Source organism: Trichomycterus rosablanca, chromosome 20 (assembly GCF_030014385.1).
Source record: "Trichomycterus rosablanca isolate fTriRos1 chromosome 20, fTriRos1.hap1, whole genome shotgun sequence".
Lineage (NCBI taxonomy): Eukaryota > Metazoa > Chordata > Actinopteri > Siluriformes > Trichomycteridae > Trichomycterus > Trichomycterus rosablanca.
This window is the reverse complement of record NC_086007.1, coordinates 23595437-23617517: the sequence shown is the minus strand read 5'-3', so window position 1 is coordinate 23617517 and position 22081 is coordinate 23595437. Positions and strand designations below refer to the sequence as shown.

At 39.6% G+C, this 22081-nt stretch overlaps 1 protein-coding gene across 1 annotated transcript in view; it reads left to right on the top strand.

Moving 5' to 3' along the window:
- Positions 1 to 4237: 4237 nt before the first annotated feature.
- phldb1b (pleckstrin homology-like domain, family B, member 1b) overlaps positions 4238 to 22081 on the top strand; it is a 53328-nt gene continuing 35484 nt past the window's right edge. Inside the window, exons 1-4 of the mRNA XM_063016631.1 lie at positions 4238 to 4319; positions 4858 to 4981; positions 9354 to 9524; positions 21501 to 21614. Of these exons, the coding sequence (XP_062872701.1) occupies positions 4260 to 4319; positions 4858 to 4981; positions 9354 to 9524; positions 21501 to 21614 (469 nt within the window). The 5' untranslated portion in view covers positions 4238 to 4259. The remainder of the gene's footprint in view (positions 4320 to 4857; positions 4982 to 9353; positions 9525 to 21500; positions 21615 to 22081) is intronic.

The following is a 22081-nucleotide window of genomic DNA, read 5'->3' as shown; positions in this document are numbered from 1 at the left end:
CTCTGCTTCGTGTGTAGCCTGATAAAGCGAGATCATACAGCTACTCTTTCAGGCGTGGATTCAAACACAGCCCATCACATTGTCGGCTAAAGCAGCGTCCTCTCTACCGCATGTGAAGCATAATACAGAGAGTTTTGAATATTGAAATTACAAAATACAAACAAAAAGTAGCGTACTACAAGCCTGTTTGATTCAGTGCAGTGCATGTTGGCGTTTTTGTGCATTTTCGTGCGCTTCTTTGTGCCTCCGTGCAAGTTCGTCCGTCTTCGAGCGCGTTCGGAAGTATTCGTACAATTTCGTGCATCTTCGTGTATTTCCGTGTGTTTTCGTACGCTTTCGTGCTCCCTCATCAAGCACTGAAAATACCAACACAGTGATGCCATGGAGCAGGTGAGGCACAACATTTTAAGCTCTAATATTATACAACATGTGCTTATGATAAAAAATCAACTAAAAAGGCAGCTCTTTCAGATTATCAACAGTAGGTTGGCTCCATTTTTAAATGAAAATAAGGTAATCCATCTGCTACAGAGAACACACCTAACTTTTGCACATGCAATATTTATTTATTTTTTAATTTCATAAAACTATTGATAAATATAAACTTCTTTTCAAACTAAAACTTGTTCTTCTGCTGTATTTGCAGCCTGATAACGTGATTTTATAGGAAATGATTATCCTCCTCTAGTTCATCCACAGGTTGCCAGAGTTTTGACAATGATGCTTTTATAAATTACATTAATTAAAAAAACTAATTAAAAGCACTATGATCCAAATGATGTTGTCACATGGCAACTGGATAAAACAATTTTATAGGAAATGATTATCTCTATCTATTTCACCCAAAGGTTGCCAGATTTTTGACAATGTTGTTTTTATTACTCACATAATTAAAAGCACTAATTAAAAGCACTATGATCCAAATGATGTTGTCACATGGTGACACTGCTGCCATGCAGCGAGGGTTCAATTATTCAGTAACTGAAACAGACGCTTGAATAAAGTTCATAGTTTTGCTGGTCAGATTGCTGCCAAACAGTTGTTGCTTGTTTGCGCTGTTTATTTCTGTCCCCCTGTAATATCAATGTACAGTACATATATTGTACCATATTATATAAGTAGCATATTATACTGTCAGAAAACTGATTAAACTTAAAGGATTTTGTGTGCTTTTACTGCTTATATGATAAAAGTCTGTGGAATTCTTTTCTAATATCTGAATTCAGGTGTTTTAGCCACATCCACCATGACACATATAAAAATTAATAATCTAAAATTAATTAGACGCTTCCAACTTTGTGGCAACACAAAAAGGTCCTGTCTTATGCCCCTGTGACACTGTTTGACTAATTAGGTGTGCAGGCCGGGCTTTTTCATCCAACATCTGATCTCATAAATTCTCACAAACACACAATTTGTTTTGTCCAAAGCCTTTGCAGAAGATTGAAGCATGTTATAGCTGCACAGAGAAGTCTATTGCATATGGTTGTCCATGGTTTGTCCATGGTTCTATAATAGAGTCTCTTCATGTTTGGCCTTATAATGTACATTGTACCTTGAATAAATTCTGTGTAATTTAGATCTAGTGTGGAGTAGAAACGGATGAGTGTCCTGCAGAGGAGCTTTGATGAGCATGTGTTCATTAAAGGGCCCTGGAGTGACTGTTCAATCTGCTTTGATAGTGTCTCATTGTATGCGCTTCACTGACCCACATACACTGGCTTCATTGTTCCTCGTTGTAATGTTGTTCTCCAGCCTTGTCTCAGCTCGAGCTTGTTCAAAGTTTTCATTTGCTTTTTATCATCCTTTACTGTTCCACGTTTCGACCTGATCTCGAGCATCTGTTATCAGGAGCTTTGACTGGTGGGCTGGAATGCAGGCTCTGGCTCAGTGTGGCGTGTACAGGCAGGTCTGATCTCAAACTTCTTCTTTACTTTGTTCATCTGAATGGAGAGAAGTTCCTCCACACAGACAATGCACTAGCTGAACTCAGTTTGCAGGAGCGTAGTTAGAAGGGCTTTTTCTTGAAGTACGGACATTATATTATGGAGACTTTGCACATGCTGGACAACTGGAGAAAGGTACATTTCTGCTTCAGATTAAGAACTAGTTACTAATTGATATCTGTCTCTTTAAATTCTGATGATTGCTTATCCGACAAATGAATAAAAACATTGTATTGAGTCAATCCTATTATTTCAACAAATAGTCAGCTAAAACCCCTAAAACAAACCAAGTTTCATTTCAGCATGTGTATTTAATAATAATTATTTGTATTGTATAATTATTGTTGTTTTCATTACTACTAAGTATTTTAATAACTACAAGTCATTTAAAACAGCAATGAGTTAAACATTGTGGGGGACCAAATCAACCGGGGGGTTCCTACCATTCTAAACCTTTCCTGCCATATCACCAACTAATGAGACACTGACAGATCCTAACATTACACAAAGCTAGTGAATGTAATATGTTACTATTTGTAATTTCTACATCAGTATATTGGGGTGGACATTCCCCCTCTTTCCTCTCATATATATTGGGAATATACATATACACACAATATATACTGAGGGACAGCCCTGCTTCAATACTTGCTGAGATCTATTTTTTAAATTCTAGACAGTGGTAGCTTAGTCGTTTAAGTGCTGGACTAGTAATCTAGACAAACTAGACAAGGCCCTTAATCTCAGATGCTTAAATTGTATTCAGTCATAATTGTAAGTCACTTTGGATAAAAGCTAATGCGAAATGCCATGAATTTAATTGTTATCAGCAATAAAGAATAATGATTTAGGTCATCTAGTTACAATGACATAATAATAAACATTTTAATAACTAATTCCAGCATCATTTTTATTTATTTATCATGCTTTAACCAGGTCAAAGTGGGTCCAGTATCCCCAAAAACACTGGGCGCAATGCAGTAGCACTCAATTGAAGAGCCTCAGCCCTCCTTCCTTTAGATATAGCCAGTCATGTGTGTATGTAGATGTTCGACAGGCCAATAGCATCGCTGGGGATGCAAACCCTGGATCCCAGCAGCAGTGGGCTTTTCTTATATCATGACATCACATTTCTGAACCCTGTGCAGTAACACCTCGAACTCATAGACCCATGAGTAAAAAAACAGGAGATCTATGCCCGAAAGTTGTGGATTTGTTGTGGATTTTTCTTCTGTATCTGATGTGAATAACTTTACATTCCACCTTGCGTCTTGCCAGCCACTGCTTTCCACATTCAACCTGACCAGATTTTATGAGTATTTGAGATTTATAATTACTGTAGTTATTTAAGCTTTGCACAGTTGTGTCTGAATCGTTTCACAGATGATTTCACCACAAGCTTTTCTCAAGGAGGTGTTTTTTCCAGATTACAAAATTCCTCGACTCTGTTTAAATAGGTCATGGACAAATATAACCATTTTTGAACCTTGCCTTTGTTATTTTGTGCTATGATTAAAGGGAACGTCAGAGCCAGGACTGTGAGTCAGTCAGAAGGAATTTTGGGGAGGGTGTCGTATATATTTGTGTAGATCAGGACTTGGCTGATGTTGCTTTAGTTTGAGTTTTTTAAATACCATTATAGTGTGAGCCAGGCACACTATATGACTAAAAGTATGTGGACTGCAATTAATTGATTAAGTTCAGTTATCAACTGCTTTATCTTGGTCAGGGTCACGATGGTCTCGGTGGGTCTGGTTCAAACGCTTGGCTCAAGGCAGGAATACCCTGAAAAGGATGCTAAGCCACAGCAAGGCCTCGGCCACACCATCCCTACAGACATAGCCAATTATGTCTGCATAGATGTCAGGCCAGTTGATAGCACCTCTGAGATTCAAACCCAGATCTCAACAGTGATGGGCCAGAGTGCTTTAAGGCCAGTAATATAAAATAAATTATATGCCTACCAGGCCTTTACATCAAACTTTTGAATGAATTCTAAATAGACTTTAATCTAAACTGACTTGACTTTCCCTCTTACACATGAATAGTTGTGTTGAAGTCGTCAGGATTAGTTAAGACTCCTATAATCGATTCAGCCAGGAATCTCATCGGAAAAAAACAGAACTGTTTCAAAAACACATCTAACCAATCTGAGTCTTGGCAGTGATAACCAAAACATGACCAGGACAAGAAGCCAAGTATCTGTATCACATCAACCAATCATCAAAACTAGGCTTGCAGATTTCTGAGACTGTTCTTTGTGTTCCGCAGGATGGTCACATATTAGACGGAGTAATAGATAACACTGAAGACATGAACCACATCAACAGAAATGTGCTGGATCGCGGCCGGCTGACACATCAGGTGCTAAAGGTAAGGCTGGGTTTGTTTCTGTATTGTTGAAGAGCAGTACATGAACGTAGTATGTGAACATGGAGTGCAGTAGGGTATTTATGAGAAAGATGCTCTCAGCATTAAGGTGTCTTACATAGAAAGCATTTAAGCAAGCTGTTATACAGTACTTAGGTATATGACATTACTTTATTTGTAGGATCTGGAAACAGCTTTTGGTCATATATCCTATACATTTTACATCTATATATCTCTCTATATGAGGTAGACCAGTGGCTCGGTGGGTAGCACTCTCGCCTTACAGCAAGAAGGTCCTGGGTTTGAGCACCAGGTGGAGTGGTCCGGGTCCTTTCTATGTGAAATTTGCATGTTCTTCCCGTGTCTGTGTGGGTTTCCTTTAGAAAAAGATTCAAGAGGATCAACAAATCACAGATTATTCTTTTTATTGCATTTTACAAAATGCCCCAACTTTCCCGGGATTCCCGGGTTTGTCCGATTCACATTCAAGACCCTGCCTGACCTCAAATCTGTTCTGACGTTGACCTCTTTGCCTCCACAGAGCACTCCTCTGGATCTCATAGAGACGGGAAAGGGGCTGAAGGTTCAGGCAGAGTGCCCCCATCTGGTCAGTCTTGGGAGCGGTCGTCTCAGTACCGCCATTACGCTGCTGACTCTGCCCGACGGTAAGATACAGAAAAGGTTTTGGTATTAACAATTTTACTAACCTATTACACAAACACCTAACATGTGCTTCCTCTCGGGCACAAGAACAGACTGACTTCTCATTGGGTAGTGAAATCCACCTGCAGGAGGGTGTTACCTGACCTGTTCTGTACAACCAAAATCTATATTGATGGTGCCAGTCTTGTAGTCTGCAGACATGGATTTATGTATAACAACAATAAACAGGTTATAAAGGTGTGGGATGCACCTTCATGTGAGGCACACGGGTCTCAGATTTAAAACCCCTGTTCTATTGTGTAAATGTCCAAATTCATACCACATAACCCATATTTTCTCTTGAGCTGCACACATGAGGTTCCAATTCATAAAAAGACTGTTATCGTTACAATGAAGAGTTGGCTCTAATCTAATTGGTCAGCTTAAACTATTGTTTGGTCAGCTTGAACTTGACTTGATCTTCTAATAAACATTAGAAGAAGACCAAGACAAAGGCAAATCCATAGTCATTGGCCAAAAGTATGTGCCCATGAGCTTGTGTGATATTCTAAAAACCATGATCATTAATATGTTGTTGCCCCCCTGTCACAGAATTTTATGGATCTTGCTTTAAAAAATACCCAAAGCAGCTCTTGCTTTACTTACCCTCCTCTCCCGTCCATCTCCCTGATACAACCCAGTCTTTATTCTACCCATCTACCCCACCACCTGTCTGACTGCCTACGTGGAATTCACTGGAATGCATTCAGAAAGCGTCTATATTAAGACTGCTCTGTGTTTTTTTTTTCTTCATGCCTAAAGATATTATGCTGTAAGACAAAAGCTTGATTATAAAACTATGGGCATTGATTTGGAGTTGCCCCCCTACCCCAAAGAAATGCAAATTCTCTGGAAAGGTGTCTGAATATGTGGTCATTTAGTACAATTATTTGATTCACAATCAACATGCCATTTTATTCCAGATGTGTTCAGTGGGGTTGAGGGCAGGAATCTGTGTAGGCCACTGGAATTCCCTCATACCAAACCATGTCTTTATGAACCAAACACTTTCCAAACTATTAAATAGCTAATTTTAAATCTGAATTACGGCATATTTGGCATTTAACTGCTTAGCTGGGGCACCAATGATGATCTGACGATCCATGATGTTAAAGTCCAAAACACATTGCCAAACCCAGCCTACAGCTCTTACATTTTTATACTGCATCTTAAACCCGAGATGTTCCACAGCCTCCTGCTTATCTCGCTGGCCTGACTGAAGATAAGAGTGAACAACCCAGCTGAAGAGTAATGTGAGGAATGTGATTTTATACCTCACCAGAGTTGTGTGTTTTTCTTTCACCTGGGCTGAAGATTTAATGCTAGACAGACAGACTTAATTTCTAGTTTTGTCATGTCTGTTGGTGAGCACTTCATGATTCATTCTCTTTGTAGAGCAAGCCAACGTTCTGCTCAAGCATTCTGTCTGGTCTTGGGTGTTCAGGTATTCTCTTTATGACTAAGTTAGGTGTGGAAAGGAAAGGTTGCCCAAAGCTTAAATAAAGATCAAGAAAGTCATATGATATCAGTACAAACCCTAATCCCAACTGTGCTAAACACCTTGGGATAAACTGGAACATTGATTATGTGCCAGGTCTTCTCTTCTAATATCAGTGCCTGACCTCACAAATGCTCTGTTCATGCCGAAATGAACACACATTCCCACAGTAAGACTTTAAAATCTATTGGAAAGCCTTTTTAGAAGAACTGAATCTGGTGTAATTGGACGTCTAACCTGCTCATGGTCAGATGTACACATACTTTTGGCCATTTAGTGTATTTTGTCTTGGCGTCTATGCCTAAACATGCTGGGGCAAAAAACTAGTGTTAAGACAACATGCAAAACCACATAATTATACAGATCACAGAGGATTAAGGAACAAAGAGGCAACAGTAGTGAGCTAGCCTGCTAATGTTAGCTTCAAATAAACCCACAAGCTCTGGAAGAAGAAAAAGTGTCGTGTTTTTAACCAGCACTGGAAACACTGGCACTGACACTGGTGTTGATGTTGATGAGCGCAACAGAATTTTCATTTGTGTAACACTAGCCCTCTGGGCTTGTATTCCAACACCACATGTGACTAATTACTTATGGCATGGCTGTATTTTCCACTTTAAACTGTTGGTTCTGCAGCTTTTTGTCTTCTAATGATGAGAAGCTGCAGTTAAGCCCCAGTGCTTCTGTTTTTCAGTGCTTATTTATCCTGGTTGACCCGGGCCACCTCATACGTTGTGTTGGGCTTACCTAGGGCGTAGATCATCTACAACGTCTGGGCATCATACTGTCATGTCTGTATGTTTTTAATCCAAAGAAATACTGAAGTAATCTAATGTTAAAGTAGAGATGGGTGTAAGCAAACTGTTTAGTATGACGTCTGCCTTGGGGAGGAGAAGATCGTCCCAGCTTTCCAAGGAATTCCTATCTGATAGGGTGTTTTATAGCTGGACATTGGTGGAAACTGATGTCACGTCCATTACATACTACCACATGCTACAATACTTAAAAATATGCAGAATTAGTACCTTAGTTCTTACTATTTTGACAACTATTCCCTGGGAAGCATGCCGATTGAAACGCTGCTTTTTTCTCTTTAGCATGTATTGCCCAAATAACAATTTTCCTCCAGAGGGGTTTCTAAACCCTTAAACCCCCAAATTCTACATTTTATATTCATGAGAAATAATAAAGCAAAATAAAAAACCCTTGTTATTAGAAACACCTATATAATGAGCCATGTCTAGCATATAGATCAATCTGTTGCTCCGTACAGATATTATTTTGGTCCATTATCATTATTATTACTGCAGTAATATCAACATGGTAATGACATTGTAATGTACCAATACATTACAGTGTCATTGCCATGTTGATATTAGTGTCGTAGGTGCAGCAATGTTGTTGGGATTTTAAAATACAGAGTTTAAACTTACTGGCCTTTTATTGATATTAGTGTCGTAGGTGCAGCAATGTTGTTGGGATTTTAAAATACAGAGTTTAAACTTACTGGCCTTTTATTGATATTAGTGTCGTAGGTGCAGCAATGTTGTTGGGATTTTAAAATACAGAGTTTAAACTTACTGGCCTTTTATTACATTTACATTTTCGGCATTTAGCAGACGCTCTTATCCAGAGTGACTTACAGAAGTGCTTTCATAGTAAACATTACCTTACTCTAGTTTAAGTAGACAACAGTATTAGGAACATATAAGCTGTTAGCACACACCTACCACTAGTTGTAGGTGTGCAGATGGAGACCTGAACTAATTTCTTTATAATGCACATTGTGTGTTAATGACACGTCACATGACATGTTGGCTTTATATTTTTAATTAAGTGATAAGAATCATCTACTAACCAAATGCTGTCTGGTCGGGGGGGGGGGGGGGGGGGGGGTTCTGTGGGGGTGTATTGCAATTAATAGATGGGGTACAAATGGGAACACAAAGTGTACAGAGCAACAGATGGACCACAGACAAAGCCAAAATAGCCAATGAATGTAAAAACAAGATGTGTTCCTAATAAAGTGGTTGGTGAGTGTAAATGGTTATAATACATCTGTGCAGGAAACATATAAATATAATTTATGTATCATGCAACAGAACAATCAGTACAAATCAGCTGCTGACTGCCGTGAGTGACATCTGAGATGCTCTGTGTTGTAAAAGCAACGCCCCACACCCACTACAGACAATAGACACCCTAGGGGATTCTTTCTGCACCCTTATCTACTTATCTAATCAGAGCCTTAACATTGTACCCACCTCCACTCTCCATTCCGCTTCCAGAACTCTAATAAGAATATAAAAAAGTAAGTGTATAGTGCCCTACATTGACCGGTGCCCTGTCCAGCATGCCGTCATGCCCTGTGCTCATTGTTTTTGGGTAGTGCCAGACCCACCAGGACTGTGATTATTAATGAATAACAGAATTTAGACCAACACTGGAAACAAAACATCAACAGGTTCAGCCCTACCTATAGTGATGTGTTCTGTTTTAAAGTGCTGTAGTAGGTTAAAGGTTGTATGTGCAAATCCCAGGGCTGCTTGAATATAGTGGTGTCAAAAATTAACCGTTGTTATTTTGTATTTGTCACACTAAATGATTTCAAGTTTTTAAATAACCCATGAACATTAAATACCACATACATGGAACACATTTTTGTAACAGCAATTATTATTCAACAAACAATTCTGTCCATCACCTATAACACAGCTGTAAAAAAGTGGTTCTAGTCAACAAATACACCAAATGTATTTCATTTCTTTCATGAATGTGAACTATACAGCAGGATAGTGATTCAGAATACAAAACCCATTGACTTGATTATGTTTTAGGAAAGACTACCCTGGGACATGGAACAGTGGACATCAACATACAGGGTCCTGGAGTGGCAGCGCAGCATTGCTTCATTGAGAACAAGGCTGGAGTAATTACCCTGCACCCTTGTGGGAACCAGTGCCTCATGGATGGACTGCCAGTCACCAAACCTGTACGCCTTTCTCAAGGTAAGACTCTGAAAACTTGCAGTCATTTAAATTACTGGGAATGTTTGGTGGGGTGTCATGGTGGTCTTTAGTTACAGTCTGTACAAAGTTGGAATTCTTGTTCCTCCCATCACCAACATCAAAACATGCAGGTTGGTGTATTGTTCACCCTGAATTGCCTCTTGGGGTGAGTGGTGTGGGAATACGAAATCTTTCAAGGAACATCATGTATGTGGCATCTTCACATAAATGTCATTTTGAGGGGAATGTTGTCCACGTATTTAAAATCAAGATATAGAACAAATGTCAGTGGGGTGATTGGTATAGTGGTCTTATTTGGTAGCCTGTCACTGTCAAATACTCGAGTTCGAGTCCAGGTGCTCAGTAGAAACAATTGGGCTGGCTAGAGGAGGGGCAGGATTCGCCAAAATCATAGTGTCTGGTCGAGGTGTCTGCACAACTGGCAGTAGAATATAGAGAAACAGTGTGATAGTTCACATGTGATGAGACTGTCTGTAAGAGTCTGCCCATTGCCAGTGTAAAGATGTAGCTGGTGGCTTCAAACATATTAAAGGAGGCGTGTGCTAGCCCTCCCTGACCAGCGAGGGTATTGTTCAAAAATGGTATAAATATCATGTTAACCCCATACCCAGTTCTATACTGTTACAATCAAACTGGGAATTGATCAATATTTGCTATTGAGTTATCTTCTCATGGCCCACATGCAGATCAAGCAATATTGTATGGGAAAATGAATTTAGGAAATGCTTATCTGTATTTCTTTGAAATGAATCGATCTAAAGTGAATTACAGACTCTCTAGGGAAGCCTAAGAGCCGAAACCACGGTCGAACGATGTCAAACCTAAGACTAGGCGTCATCATTTTCAGGAAGGAAGGAATTGATTATCATGAAATACCATCACACAGACTGGTGGAAAAATCTGAGTGCTTTAGAAATGTGAGATGAAAAGTAATTTCCTTTGGATTAGTAATGTAATAAGATAAGTTCTGTATGTTCAAGGACATGTTTCAGATCATCCGATGTATTATAATGGGTAAAATTAGGGTGCATTTGGGTCCTGTGGACCAGGGTTTGAAATTTGCCTCAGGTCACTGTCTGTGAGAAGTGTGTGTTTCTCTGGGTCTTCAGACTTCCTAGTCTCCCAAAAATGTGGCCAGTGCTTATATTATTATTGACCTGCCAAGTCCTAACTAGTTAAGACTAAAAAGTTAATTTATGAGACATTACAACTGCGAGGATCTTCAAACAATGCGACATTTACCATATTTTATGTTTTAGACCCATTGTGACTCTTATCGAGATGAGGTGGACCTGAAGATGAAAGAATAAATTAGGAATAATTATTATGCATTTAGCCCTTTGAGTAGAAACCCTATTCGACCTTATCTCCGTTAGACACGGCCAACTGTGACTGTGGCCACTGAGACTCCAACTCAGCAGCCTGGACTCTCTGCCACGGTGGGTGACGAATCAGTTGTTTCTGACAGATTCAGAAGGGTTCGCAGCCCAGTACCAAGGGCTTGATTAAGAGTCCCTTATGTAGGCTACTCCATGAGGAATAGCCTACATAAAGGGCTATTCCTCAGGAATCTTCAAACTTGCAAATGCGACCTTTACTATCTTTAATGTCTCAGACCCACTGTGACTCTTATCGAGATAAGGTGGACCTGAAGATGAAAGAATAAATTATGAATAATTATTATGCATTTAGTCCTTTGAGTAGAAACCCTATTCAACCTTCCCTCCGTTAGACACGGCCAACTGTATATGTTGAGTCTGTATGTTGAGACTCCAACTCAGCAGCCTGGACTCTCTGCCACGGTGGGTCAACGTACTGCTCAACGTACATCGAACTGCTCGGCCACCTGAGTGTTTGGAGTGTTTGAGGTTTATTCACCTCAGCTGACGAAACAGCCCAGTACCAAAGGCTTGGTTGAGAGTCCCTTATGTAAGCTACTTCATGAGGTGCTACATGAATGTTTTACATTCTGACTGAACTACCAGACCCATTATTAATGGTTTAATTCTATTATCAGTTGTAGTCAGTGAGGGTGAGAGTTCTGAGTTGTGGCTGCTGTTGATTAACGCTGTAACCGAAGGGGGAGCACTAACACTCCCTCCATCCTGCCCTCCTTCCCCGATTCCTTTCGCTGTATGAGGAGGAAATGAGTTGCCTCCTCTGACAGAGACAGCAGCTGCTCATCTACCACATACAGCTATCTCCACCGCACAGCCATGACGCCTTCATCCTGGATTCCAGCTCTAACTGGATTATAACATCTGTATACGTGATCCAGCTGCCATGAATCGATCGCGGATCACTGCTACACCGGCTTCCACCAGCACAGACATGCTGATCGTACCAGTATCATCAGTGATCGTACCAGTAGAGATGAGCTGAACGCTATTTCTGTAACAAAGGCTTCTCAGGGCAGGATAAGTGCAGGGAGACTCGGATCAACTCTCATTCATTCGTTTATCAAACAGCGTGGTTTGGATTTAAAGCGACAGCAGCATGTTTCTGCTGGACTACACACCGAGATGAGCTCCGGGATTTAGAAGTAAGTCAAGATCGGACCGAAGTCAAATATTTACCTTCCAAATAATCGATTTATAACATGACATGATGACTGTCCAACCATATATGCAGATAAAGGAAACTAATGAAGAGGTTATTTGGTCATACACACATCTAGCTCGGTATCTGTGTCTGAAGCATTTACCATTCAGAGAGCCTAAACTACATTTCATTAAGAGCAAATTCTGATTTTTTTCAAATGTCATGTGGAAAAACCGACCATGAAAGCACATTTTAATATGCTATAAGAAAAAGAAGAGGACAGGGTATTGCCTATTGAGGTATAGGAATAGATTTCCTATCACAAAAATTCACAGATATTGTAAAACCAAGACATCATGTGTGGTTTGGTTTAGTCTGATGGCATGAAAACTGTGTATACCTGTCTATATGAAATACTGAAACAGTCTGGCATATTAAACTCAAACAACGTACAGCTGTTTCAGTCTTAAAATAAATACTATAGCTCTGAGGTACAAGTTGCTGTGCTGGGTTTACAGTTTTAGTGCTGAGTTTACTGTAATAGTCCTGAGTTTACTGTTCTAGTGCTGAGTTTACTGTATAGTCCTGGGTTTACTGTTCCAGTGCTGAGTTAACTGTTCTAGTGCTGAGTTTACTGTAATAGTCCTGGGTTTACTGTTCTAGTGCTGAGTTAACTGTTCTAGTGCTGAGTTTACTGTAATAGTCCTGAGTTTACTGTTCTAGTGCTGAGTTTACTGTATAGTCCTGGGTTTACTGTTCCAGTGCTGAGTTAACTGTTCTAGTGCTGAGTTTACTGTAATAGTCCTGAGTTTACTGTTCTAGTGCTGAGTTTACTGTATAGTCCTGGGTTTACTGTTCCAGTGCTGAGTTAACTGTTCCAGTGCTGAGTTTACTGTTTTAGTGCTGGGTTTACTGTGATAGTCCTGGGTTTACTGTTCTAGTGCTGTTTACTGTGATAGTCCTGAGTTTACTGTTTTAGTGCTGAGTTAACTGTTCTAGTGCTGGGTTTACTGTAATAGTCCTGAGTTTACTGTTCTAGTGCTGGGTTTACTGTTTTAGTGCTGAGTTTACTGTAATAGTCCTGGGTTTACTGTTCTAGTGCTGTTTACTGTGATAGTCCTGGGTTTACTGTTCCAGTGCTGAGTTTACTGTTCTAGTGCTGGGTTTACTGTAATAGTCCTGAGTTTACTGTTCTAGTGCTGGGTTTACTGTTTTAGTGCTGAGTTTACTGTAATAGTCCTGGGTTTACTGTTCTAGTGCTGTTTACTGTGATAGTCCTGGGTTTACTGTTCCAGTGCTGAGTTTACTGTTCTAGTGCTGAGTTTACTGTAATAGTCCTGGGTTTACTGTTCTAGTGCTGAGTTTACTGTTCTAGTCTTGAGTTTACTGTTATAGTGCAGAGTTAACAGACTGTGCTGTGTTCATTGTTACTCTGCTAGGTTACTGTTATAGAGCTGAATTAACTGTTACTGTGCTGAGTTTACTACTGTAGTGCAGAATTAACAGTTAATGTGTTGGGTTTACTGTTATAGTGCTGACTTAACTGTGTTGGGTTTACTGTTATAGTGCTGACTTAACTGTTACTGTGCTGGATTTACTGTTATAGTGCTGACTTAACTGTGTTGGGTTTACTGTTATAGTGCTGAATTAACTGTTACTGTGCTGAGTTTACTACTGTAGTGCAGAATTAACAGTTAATGTGTTGGGTTTACTGTTATAGTGCTGACTTAACTGTGTTGGGTTTACTGTTATAGTGCTGAAATAACTGTTACTGTGCTGGGTTTACTGTTATAGTGCTGAATTAACTGTTACTGTGCTGGGTTTACTGTTATAGTGCTGACTTAACTGTGTTGGGTTTACTGTTATAGTGCTGACTTAACTGTTACTGTGCTGGGTTTACTGTTATAGTGCTGACTTAACTGTTACTGTGCTGGGTTTACTGTTATAGTGCTGACTTAACTGTGTTGGGTTTACTGTTATAGTGGTGACTTAACTGTTACTGTGCTGGGTCTGTGTTTACTGTTATAGTGCTGACTTAACTGTTACTGTGCTGGGTTTACTCTTCTATGGCTGAATTAATTGTTACTGTATTGTAATTTCTGTTACTATGCTAGGCTAGGCTTACTGTAAAGTGTACAGTTATAGAGCTGAACTAACTGTTACTGTGCTGGATTTACTGTGCTCAGTTAATACTCACAGTACTGAGTTAATGGTTAAAGTGCTGAGTTTACTATCATGGTCCTGGGTTAACTGTTATAGTGCACTGGACTTACTGTTGCTTTGTTGGGTTTACTGTTATAGTGCTAAATTAACTGTTACTCTGCTAGGTGTACTGTTATAGTGCTTAACTTACTGTTACTATTCTATGTTTACTGTTACAGTGCTTAGTGTACGGTTACTGTGCTAGGTTTACTGTTATTGTGCTGAATTAACTGTTACTATGTTGGGTTTACAGTGCTGATTTGATGCTTACAGTACTGCGGTTACAGTACTAAGTTTACTTTTGTAGTCCTGAGTTAATGGATACAGTGCTGAGTTTACTGTTATGGTCATGGGTTTACTGCTACAGTGCTGAATTATAGTGCTCAGTTTACTGTTATGGTCCTGTGTTAACTGTAAAGTTCTGAGTTCATGGATACAGTTACAGTTATGGTCCTGAGTTAATAGCTGAGAAATGTTGAGCATTGACAATGACAGCATTGAGAATGGCATTGACATTGTGCATGTTAATCATTCGATTTTCTCCTCTGATGATGTAATTTTGTGTATTTGTACACAATCTTATTGAGCTCACGTATTGTGTATAACATGAATTACAGAGCAACTCTGACAGTCAAGTATAGTGATTAGACATCTGGCCCCTGACCCTGCGGCATGGGCATGGGTCAATTCAGCATGCTCTGTCTATCCGGTTACATTGCTATTTCTGGTCAGTGAGTCACTCATTTTAACACCTTAATGCACACGTATAGTCTCTTCCGAACACATTTCTCTCAGCAAAGCACATTTGTCTTGGGTTCAGGGTAAAAGGTCATTTCCAAGATGGTTTCCCAGTCGCTTCATTGCTTATTCTCTTATTCTCTGCACTGCACTATTAAACACAGCTGGCCAGTTAGGACAGTCCACTCTGTTATTTATACTCAGTAGCCACAGAGATTTTCAAACTGCTTTCGGGGGTCTAGCCAAATCCTCTGTTCAACCTCTTGTACACTATTTGTGGAGATCTGATGTGGTGTAGATACATCCCACACATCTCTAATTTAGATCCCCAAGTACCAAGGGTTTTTCACCTAACATTCCAGTTACTGTTGTTGACAGACGTGTAGATGACCTGGAATCACCTCATTTCCTGCATTACTTCTCCAGCAAATGTTGTCTGATCCTTTCCAATTCATTATAATAAACATGCACATCCATTGAGAAAAAGTATGTAAACCATTGTGTTGAATAACATTTATTATTATAATATTTAGAATTTATTATGGTTATTTACAAAACCTCCTAGAAGTGTCAGTGAGGTTTGGAGACTATTGGTTTATCTGTGGTGTCATATGTAGTGGACACATGAACTTATTCAAGCAAGATTTTGGCAGGTCACTTGCTGTTACCTTTGGGACATTTTACCCTATTGGGTAACCAGTAGTGGTTGATTGCTTGATGAGATCGAACAATCCACAGCAAGGACTTGGACTTCTACTGGACTTCTGAAGGTTTATAGGTCCTGGCTGATCATTTAAGATTTCATAACGGCTAAACTTAAAAATAGTAAAAATGAATGGAAATATGTCTTAGAAATATCTAATACCTATGATATTACCTATGATATTAGGCAGAAATACCCTGGACAGGGTGCAAATCCATGACAGGGTCCTTAATTCAGGGCCTCCCAATGCTCTAACTGGTATACATAATTTTCTTAAAATATTTTGACCATAATGAGACTTATTTTATCCTTTATAACTGTACCAAGGGTACCAATAATCCCAGAGCTGACCGTACGGTCTTGGTTCATTTGGACCAGGTCCTAAACTGCACTCTATTTAATGACCACACCTATTACCAGTAATTGCAGACAGGCTCAAGGAGACGTTAATATATAACGAAAGCTTTTTCATTATTACTGGGGAGGGTCCGTGTACGGTGTATGATGGACGTCCCCTTGAACTGTCTGTACCTGCCCGTTTACGCAACCCTTCACGTCATCTCTGAAAGGTTTCCTGAATTTAAATGACAAAGCGAGACTTAGTCATAGTTCCTAGTCATAATTTCATCCAGGATTGCAGAACACTGTGTTTTGGCAGAATTCCCGCCAGACTGTGAGCAGAGATGGGAAAATTCTCATCCCAGCAGGAAATGCTTCATGATGAAGACAGGATGTAATAAGTGGAATGTTGGTAAAGTATCTTGGAAGTGGAAACGTACTACTGACTACTGATGCGTCATACAATCAGGGATTCAGATGCCGTCAGCATTTTAGAGAAACCTATTATGGGTAATCATTCCAATTTGGAATTTTGAAAAAAAAAAACTAATTGTGTTTAGACTGACAGTAATTGCTCTTTTTGCTGTAATTGCTGGGCTGGTTAGGAGACAGGTTGGGAGTGTTTTGAGTCCTCTTATCCAGCACTTCTGTCAACTGAGCGTGACTTTGCAACAGGAAACTGACAGAGCACATAACCGTCGCCTGGCACTAAAATATCTGCGGTAAATTTATCCAGAACGCCTGGCAGAGGCTCCATATCTATAAACGAACCCCAGGGACCAGGGGAAATGCGGCCTATTTATAACTTATCCTGACTGTTTCCTGAAAAAAAAAAGTTCCATAAGTAGCACTAATATTTTTATCTTTCATTTTATTTTTATGTTTTATCCTTTCTTTATATCCTGGTCAGGGTTGAAGTGGATCAGGTTTCCTCAGAATTCTTGGACATAGTTCAGTATCGCACCCTGGACCGGAGGTCTATCTATAACAAGGCCTCAGGCACCTCAGACTTGGCCAATCACGTCTCTATGTATCGCACTGCTGGGAATTCAAACCCTGTATCCAATGATAGTGGGATTATTGGAGTTCAGTGGGGTTGAGACCAGGGCTCTGTAGTCCACTGGAGTTCCTTGAGACTAAACTATTAAAACCCTGAGGTATTTTTGAACCTCACTGTGTGCACAGGGGCACAGTTATAGCACACCTGTCCATTCCTAAATTGTTGCCTATGAAGTGGGATGCGTATCATTTAGTAAATAATCTGTAAACCCATTGTTTAAACACACCTATTTTCAATGAGGAATAAAAAGCCATTGGCATTGGTGTTTCTTTGACTATTGCTGAACACTTCTGGAGTTTAGTGCTTCCTGTCACAGAATTACTAGTAGCATCACTAGTAGAATAAGTGGGATTGAATTTCTGCATTCCAAAAATGTGCTGAGAAAGACCTTTTCTCCCTTTTCAGACTTAAACAGCGATGATCTGATCCCACATTGTTCCCTGCGTGACTGGGAGTCTTATGTTTTCTGTGTGATTCCCTGCTGGAGTCATGCAGTAGCATACAACCGTGGCTTTGTTGAGGTCAGACTGGGATTTTTCTGTTCCATCCACCTGGATGATGTTACCACTTACCACTTATATTCACTGTGGCTTTTTGTTTGGCGAGTTGACTGGACAGCGGCGTGTGTTGACAGCCGAGCCGTGTTGAGGTGCTGATTCATTCTTCTCATAGCCTTGACTTCTGCAATATACGACTAAAAGTGTGTGGACGCAACTCCTAATTATTGTTTTCAGGTATTTCAGCCACACCCATGGCCAACAGGTGTGTAAATTAATTAAAATTAATAGAACTTCATGACAACAGTATGCACACTTGTTCCAGCCAGATACAAGCCAGGTCTTGTCAAGCAACATCAGTGCCTGTTGTTAAAAATGCTCGGCCACTAATTCACACATGGACAATCCAAATTTGGACTGTGGAAAGCTATTCCAGGAGAATGGAGGCTGTTTTAGTATCTATTGTTTTGGAATGGGAAGGTCAGCTGTCCACCTACATATGATGCATTTATAGTTAAGGCCCAACCGAATTCATGGCCATGAAAATGAGCCGTCTACTGTAAGGTTTGTGTTTAGCAATTTAACAAATTTCATTCATGTAGTGTTCAAGTTCCTCACGTTTACTGGTTAATTTGCACTATAAAGCGGTCCTGGCAATCCTACGGCAATTCAGTTAGCAATCGCTTAGTCAAAATGTCCAAGATGTCGAAGTCTAAAGCAGCTAAAAACACGACTCGTGTAACTGAGTTTGGAAAACTCCTAACCAATTCTGTGGATGCAGAGGGGGGCGTGTCAAAACACAGTCGAGAATTTTTGCATTTGAGACGGAGTCTTTATTTTCAACTGTGTTTACATTTATCTGTTAAGGTAGCTGTGCTGTGTATTGTAGCTTCCATTTATTCTATCATTCGATTTATGTGGCACTTTTCTTTAATAATCTGAGTAATTAAGCACTGTTTTCTGTGAATAGTAGAGCCCTACTTACTTACTTGCTTACAGTAAATATGTTACAGTTCACACTGATTCCATTTTTGCTCAGTAGCCCGACCTTCAAAATATAGCTGTTGGGATTGGTGATCAGTGATGGATGAAGAACACTCATTCACTTAGCAGTGAAGTAACATTTGGAAAGTACAACCCTGTGGGCATGGAGATTGCAGGGCATGGCTGGTTGTCAGGCATGACTTCAGCTCTTTGAAATTCATGTTAACACAAATCGAGTCATATCTGAATTCTGTTTCTTCAGAGCTCACAAATATCCTCACAGTCACGGCGTAGACAAGTCGAGGCAGAGATCTGAGTGTTGTGCTTCTTACCACACACTTCATAGTCAATTCAGATCAGAAGGATGTAAACGTTCTCTTCAATAACAATAAATGATCAAGCTTTTTTGATATTTATTTAGATTTCTGGAGACACTAATATCTGTATTTGTTCACATTAAATCCAGGTTTGTGTGGCTGTCAGGACTTGATCCAATGTTCCGTCATTCCATCTGGAACAAAAAGAACATTTAACGCTGTCTATTCATAGAACATCTGTGTTTTTGTTGTAGACAACGTTCAGTAAGCCCCCCTCCCAAACCTCGAGATGCTTTTTGTTAGGATACACATTGGCACCGGCTTCCCCTCTTCACAGGGTTCATTAATTCAATGCCACATAATAAGATTACTCACACTTTATTTACTACATTTGTCTTGTTTTATGGCGATGCAATAAGGTTTCAGTTATTTCTACAGGAATAGAAACAGAATATTGCATTTACTGTATATAAACCCAGTTCTGAAAAACTTGGAACAGTTTATAAACAGCATTTCCTGTGAAATTGTAGTGTAACATTTCTATCTAAATTTCTCATTTAACATTTTCTGTAAAATTGCCCCCCAGAATGTTAAATGTGGCAGATAAACCGTATTAAACGACCGTATGATGTTTTGCATTCTGTGAAGAACCAGCGAGGCTTAAAGAATCTGTTTTGTCTTATTTTCCTCCTCACTCAGCAAGCCGGGAGGTGTCTTAGGAAGCTGACGCTGCTGTAAATTATAGTCTTGAATGTTCCCTTCACTCTCCAAGTGTGAGCGAAAACGGTTCGTGTTCCCAAGACTGCACCTCTTATATTGCGAGTACGACTTTCAGTCACGATTACGAGTGAAATATAACATGTACGTGTAACAGGGCTTTGCTAAACGCTCCCTCACAATGAGCTGTTTGATTCTGGGAGCTGGAACTTCTAGCTCACCAGAACTTAATGATCTGAGATACTCACTGGGGTTTTATATTTACAGCAGGTCGATTATACAAGCATGACTAAACAGCCAGTGTTGTGAGACTCAGGAAAGAAAGCTTTAACCATACGGTTCTTTGGATTGGTCTGCTAGCACAATACACAATACTGTTTCATATTTACATATTAAAAATAGTACATATCACAACTTTCGATGGTCTGCCATGAATCGAAAGGTGCTGAAACATGGGTATTTATTTATTTGGATTTTAATTTCATGTTTTACACATGGTTACATTCATGACATAAACGGTAGTTACTCATAACACAAGGCTCATCAGTTCACAAGGTTATATCAAACAGTCATGGACAATTTAGTGTCTCCAATTCACCTCACTTGCGTGTCTTTGGACTGTGGGAGGAAACCAGAGCACCCGGAGGAAACCCACACAGACACGGGGAGAACATGCAAACTCCAAACACAAATGACCCGGACCACTCCACCTGGGAATCAAACCCAGGACCTTCTTGCTGTGAGGCGACAGTGCTACCCACTTAGCCACCGTGCTGCCCCTGAAACATGGGTAACTGTTCACAGTTGAGCAAGCTTTACATCACCATGGACTTGAGAGGCTACTGTGCAAAACTCCTTGTATTTATTCTAGTTTTCTATCTGCACTGTGTATATTGTATTTGTTTGCACTTGTGTTCTATGTTGCACCCTGGTCCTGGAGGAACGTTGGTTTGTTTTTTATGAGCTGAAATGACCAAAAAGTCTTGATTTACCACAAGTAGGACTGAGAGAAGGCAAAATAATGAGATGTAATGCAAAAGTAGTATATCACAGATAATACAGATACAGTGTATTGGAAATTGCCTAATTTTTTCCATTTGCATATTTTACTCCAGATATTTATGTTTTATTATAAGACAAAGCCAACCACATACAAAAACATTTAACTTTATTTTAATCATTGCCAAAATATATCCAGTACCTACTGTATAAAATAAAAGAATTCCTTTACCATCATTATACCCCTACCGTGTATGACCGTATTGAAATGCTCATCTGTCCTTGAACGCTGATCTTATCTGAGGTGAGTTAAGCACATCAGTGTGCTCCCTGAGAAATTTCGGTAAGGGAAAATTCACTACTGTTCCATGTTTCCAATGGAATGGCTCTCCCTGTGGTTCAGTGTAGTCCCAGACCATTAGAAATGGCTTATTGCTTTCCAAGACTGATATATTCATGAATTTATTTCCATTGCAACATTTCCATTGAGTGCTGCTCTTAAAATTTTCTGTTTTAGTGATTAATAGATTGAACATGGGTGGCATGAGCAGTTCTGTTAAGCACAATTTTACATTTAGTTGTATTATTAGATTATTAGCTAACTGTCCACCTAATCTACCTAATTATAAGTAACTGGGTGGGCAGTTACGTTTTCCACACAGGTCAAGTTGAATAATGTTTTCCTTAAATTAATATTTTAGCTTAGAAACCTGCATTTAGTGTTTAATCTCGTTGTCACAAATCTGCAAAAAAAAATGTAAAAAGAAAAATGGTTGTGGGGGAGGGAAACGCACATTTAGACATGAACATGCACATAAACATGTGTTGACTAACATGCTCTTGTTTGACCTTGTTCAGGCTGTATGCTGTGTTTTGGCCAATCGTCCTTCTTTCGCTTCAACCACCCTGAGGAGGCCTTCAGAATGAAGAGCATGAGGCCGGAGGTTCATCACAGAACCAACGCAAAAACAAGTAATGCGCTATCACTCGCTTGACACAGATACAAACGTACATGGATACCATACGCAGGTATTAAATGAGTTATAAAAGGTGGTTAGCATTTGTCCACTGGGTTGCCATCTTCAGTTTATGGGACTTTTCTGGAGAAAATTAATGAATTGAATTGCAAATGTAATGTGTGTAATGCACCATGCTAGATGCTTATGAGCTAAATTACATTTAGGGCAATTAGTCATTTTGCATTGCTAACTTCCTGTGCAAAAACGTCTAGAGAAGCAGGGACAAACTTATAGAGTTAGAATTTGTAGACTTTGCTTTGAGCAGCATTTTATCGATCAGACATGAATGGCTACATTTTACAATTTTTAGACTCCTGGACAAGATTTGAACTTATTTAAACCAAAGCAGTTAATAAACAAAATGAAATCTGACTAAAATAGACTACTAAACCAGACGTCTTTTTTGTGGGCATCATGCTG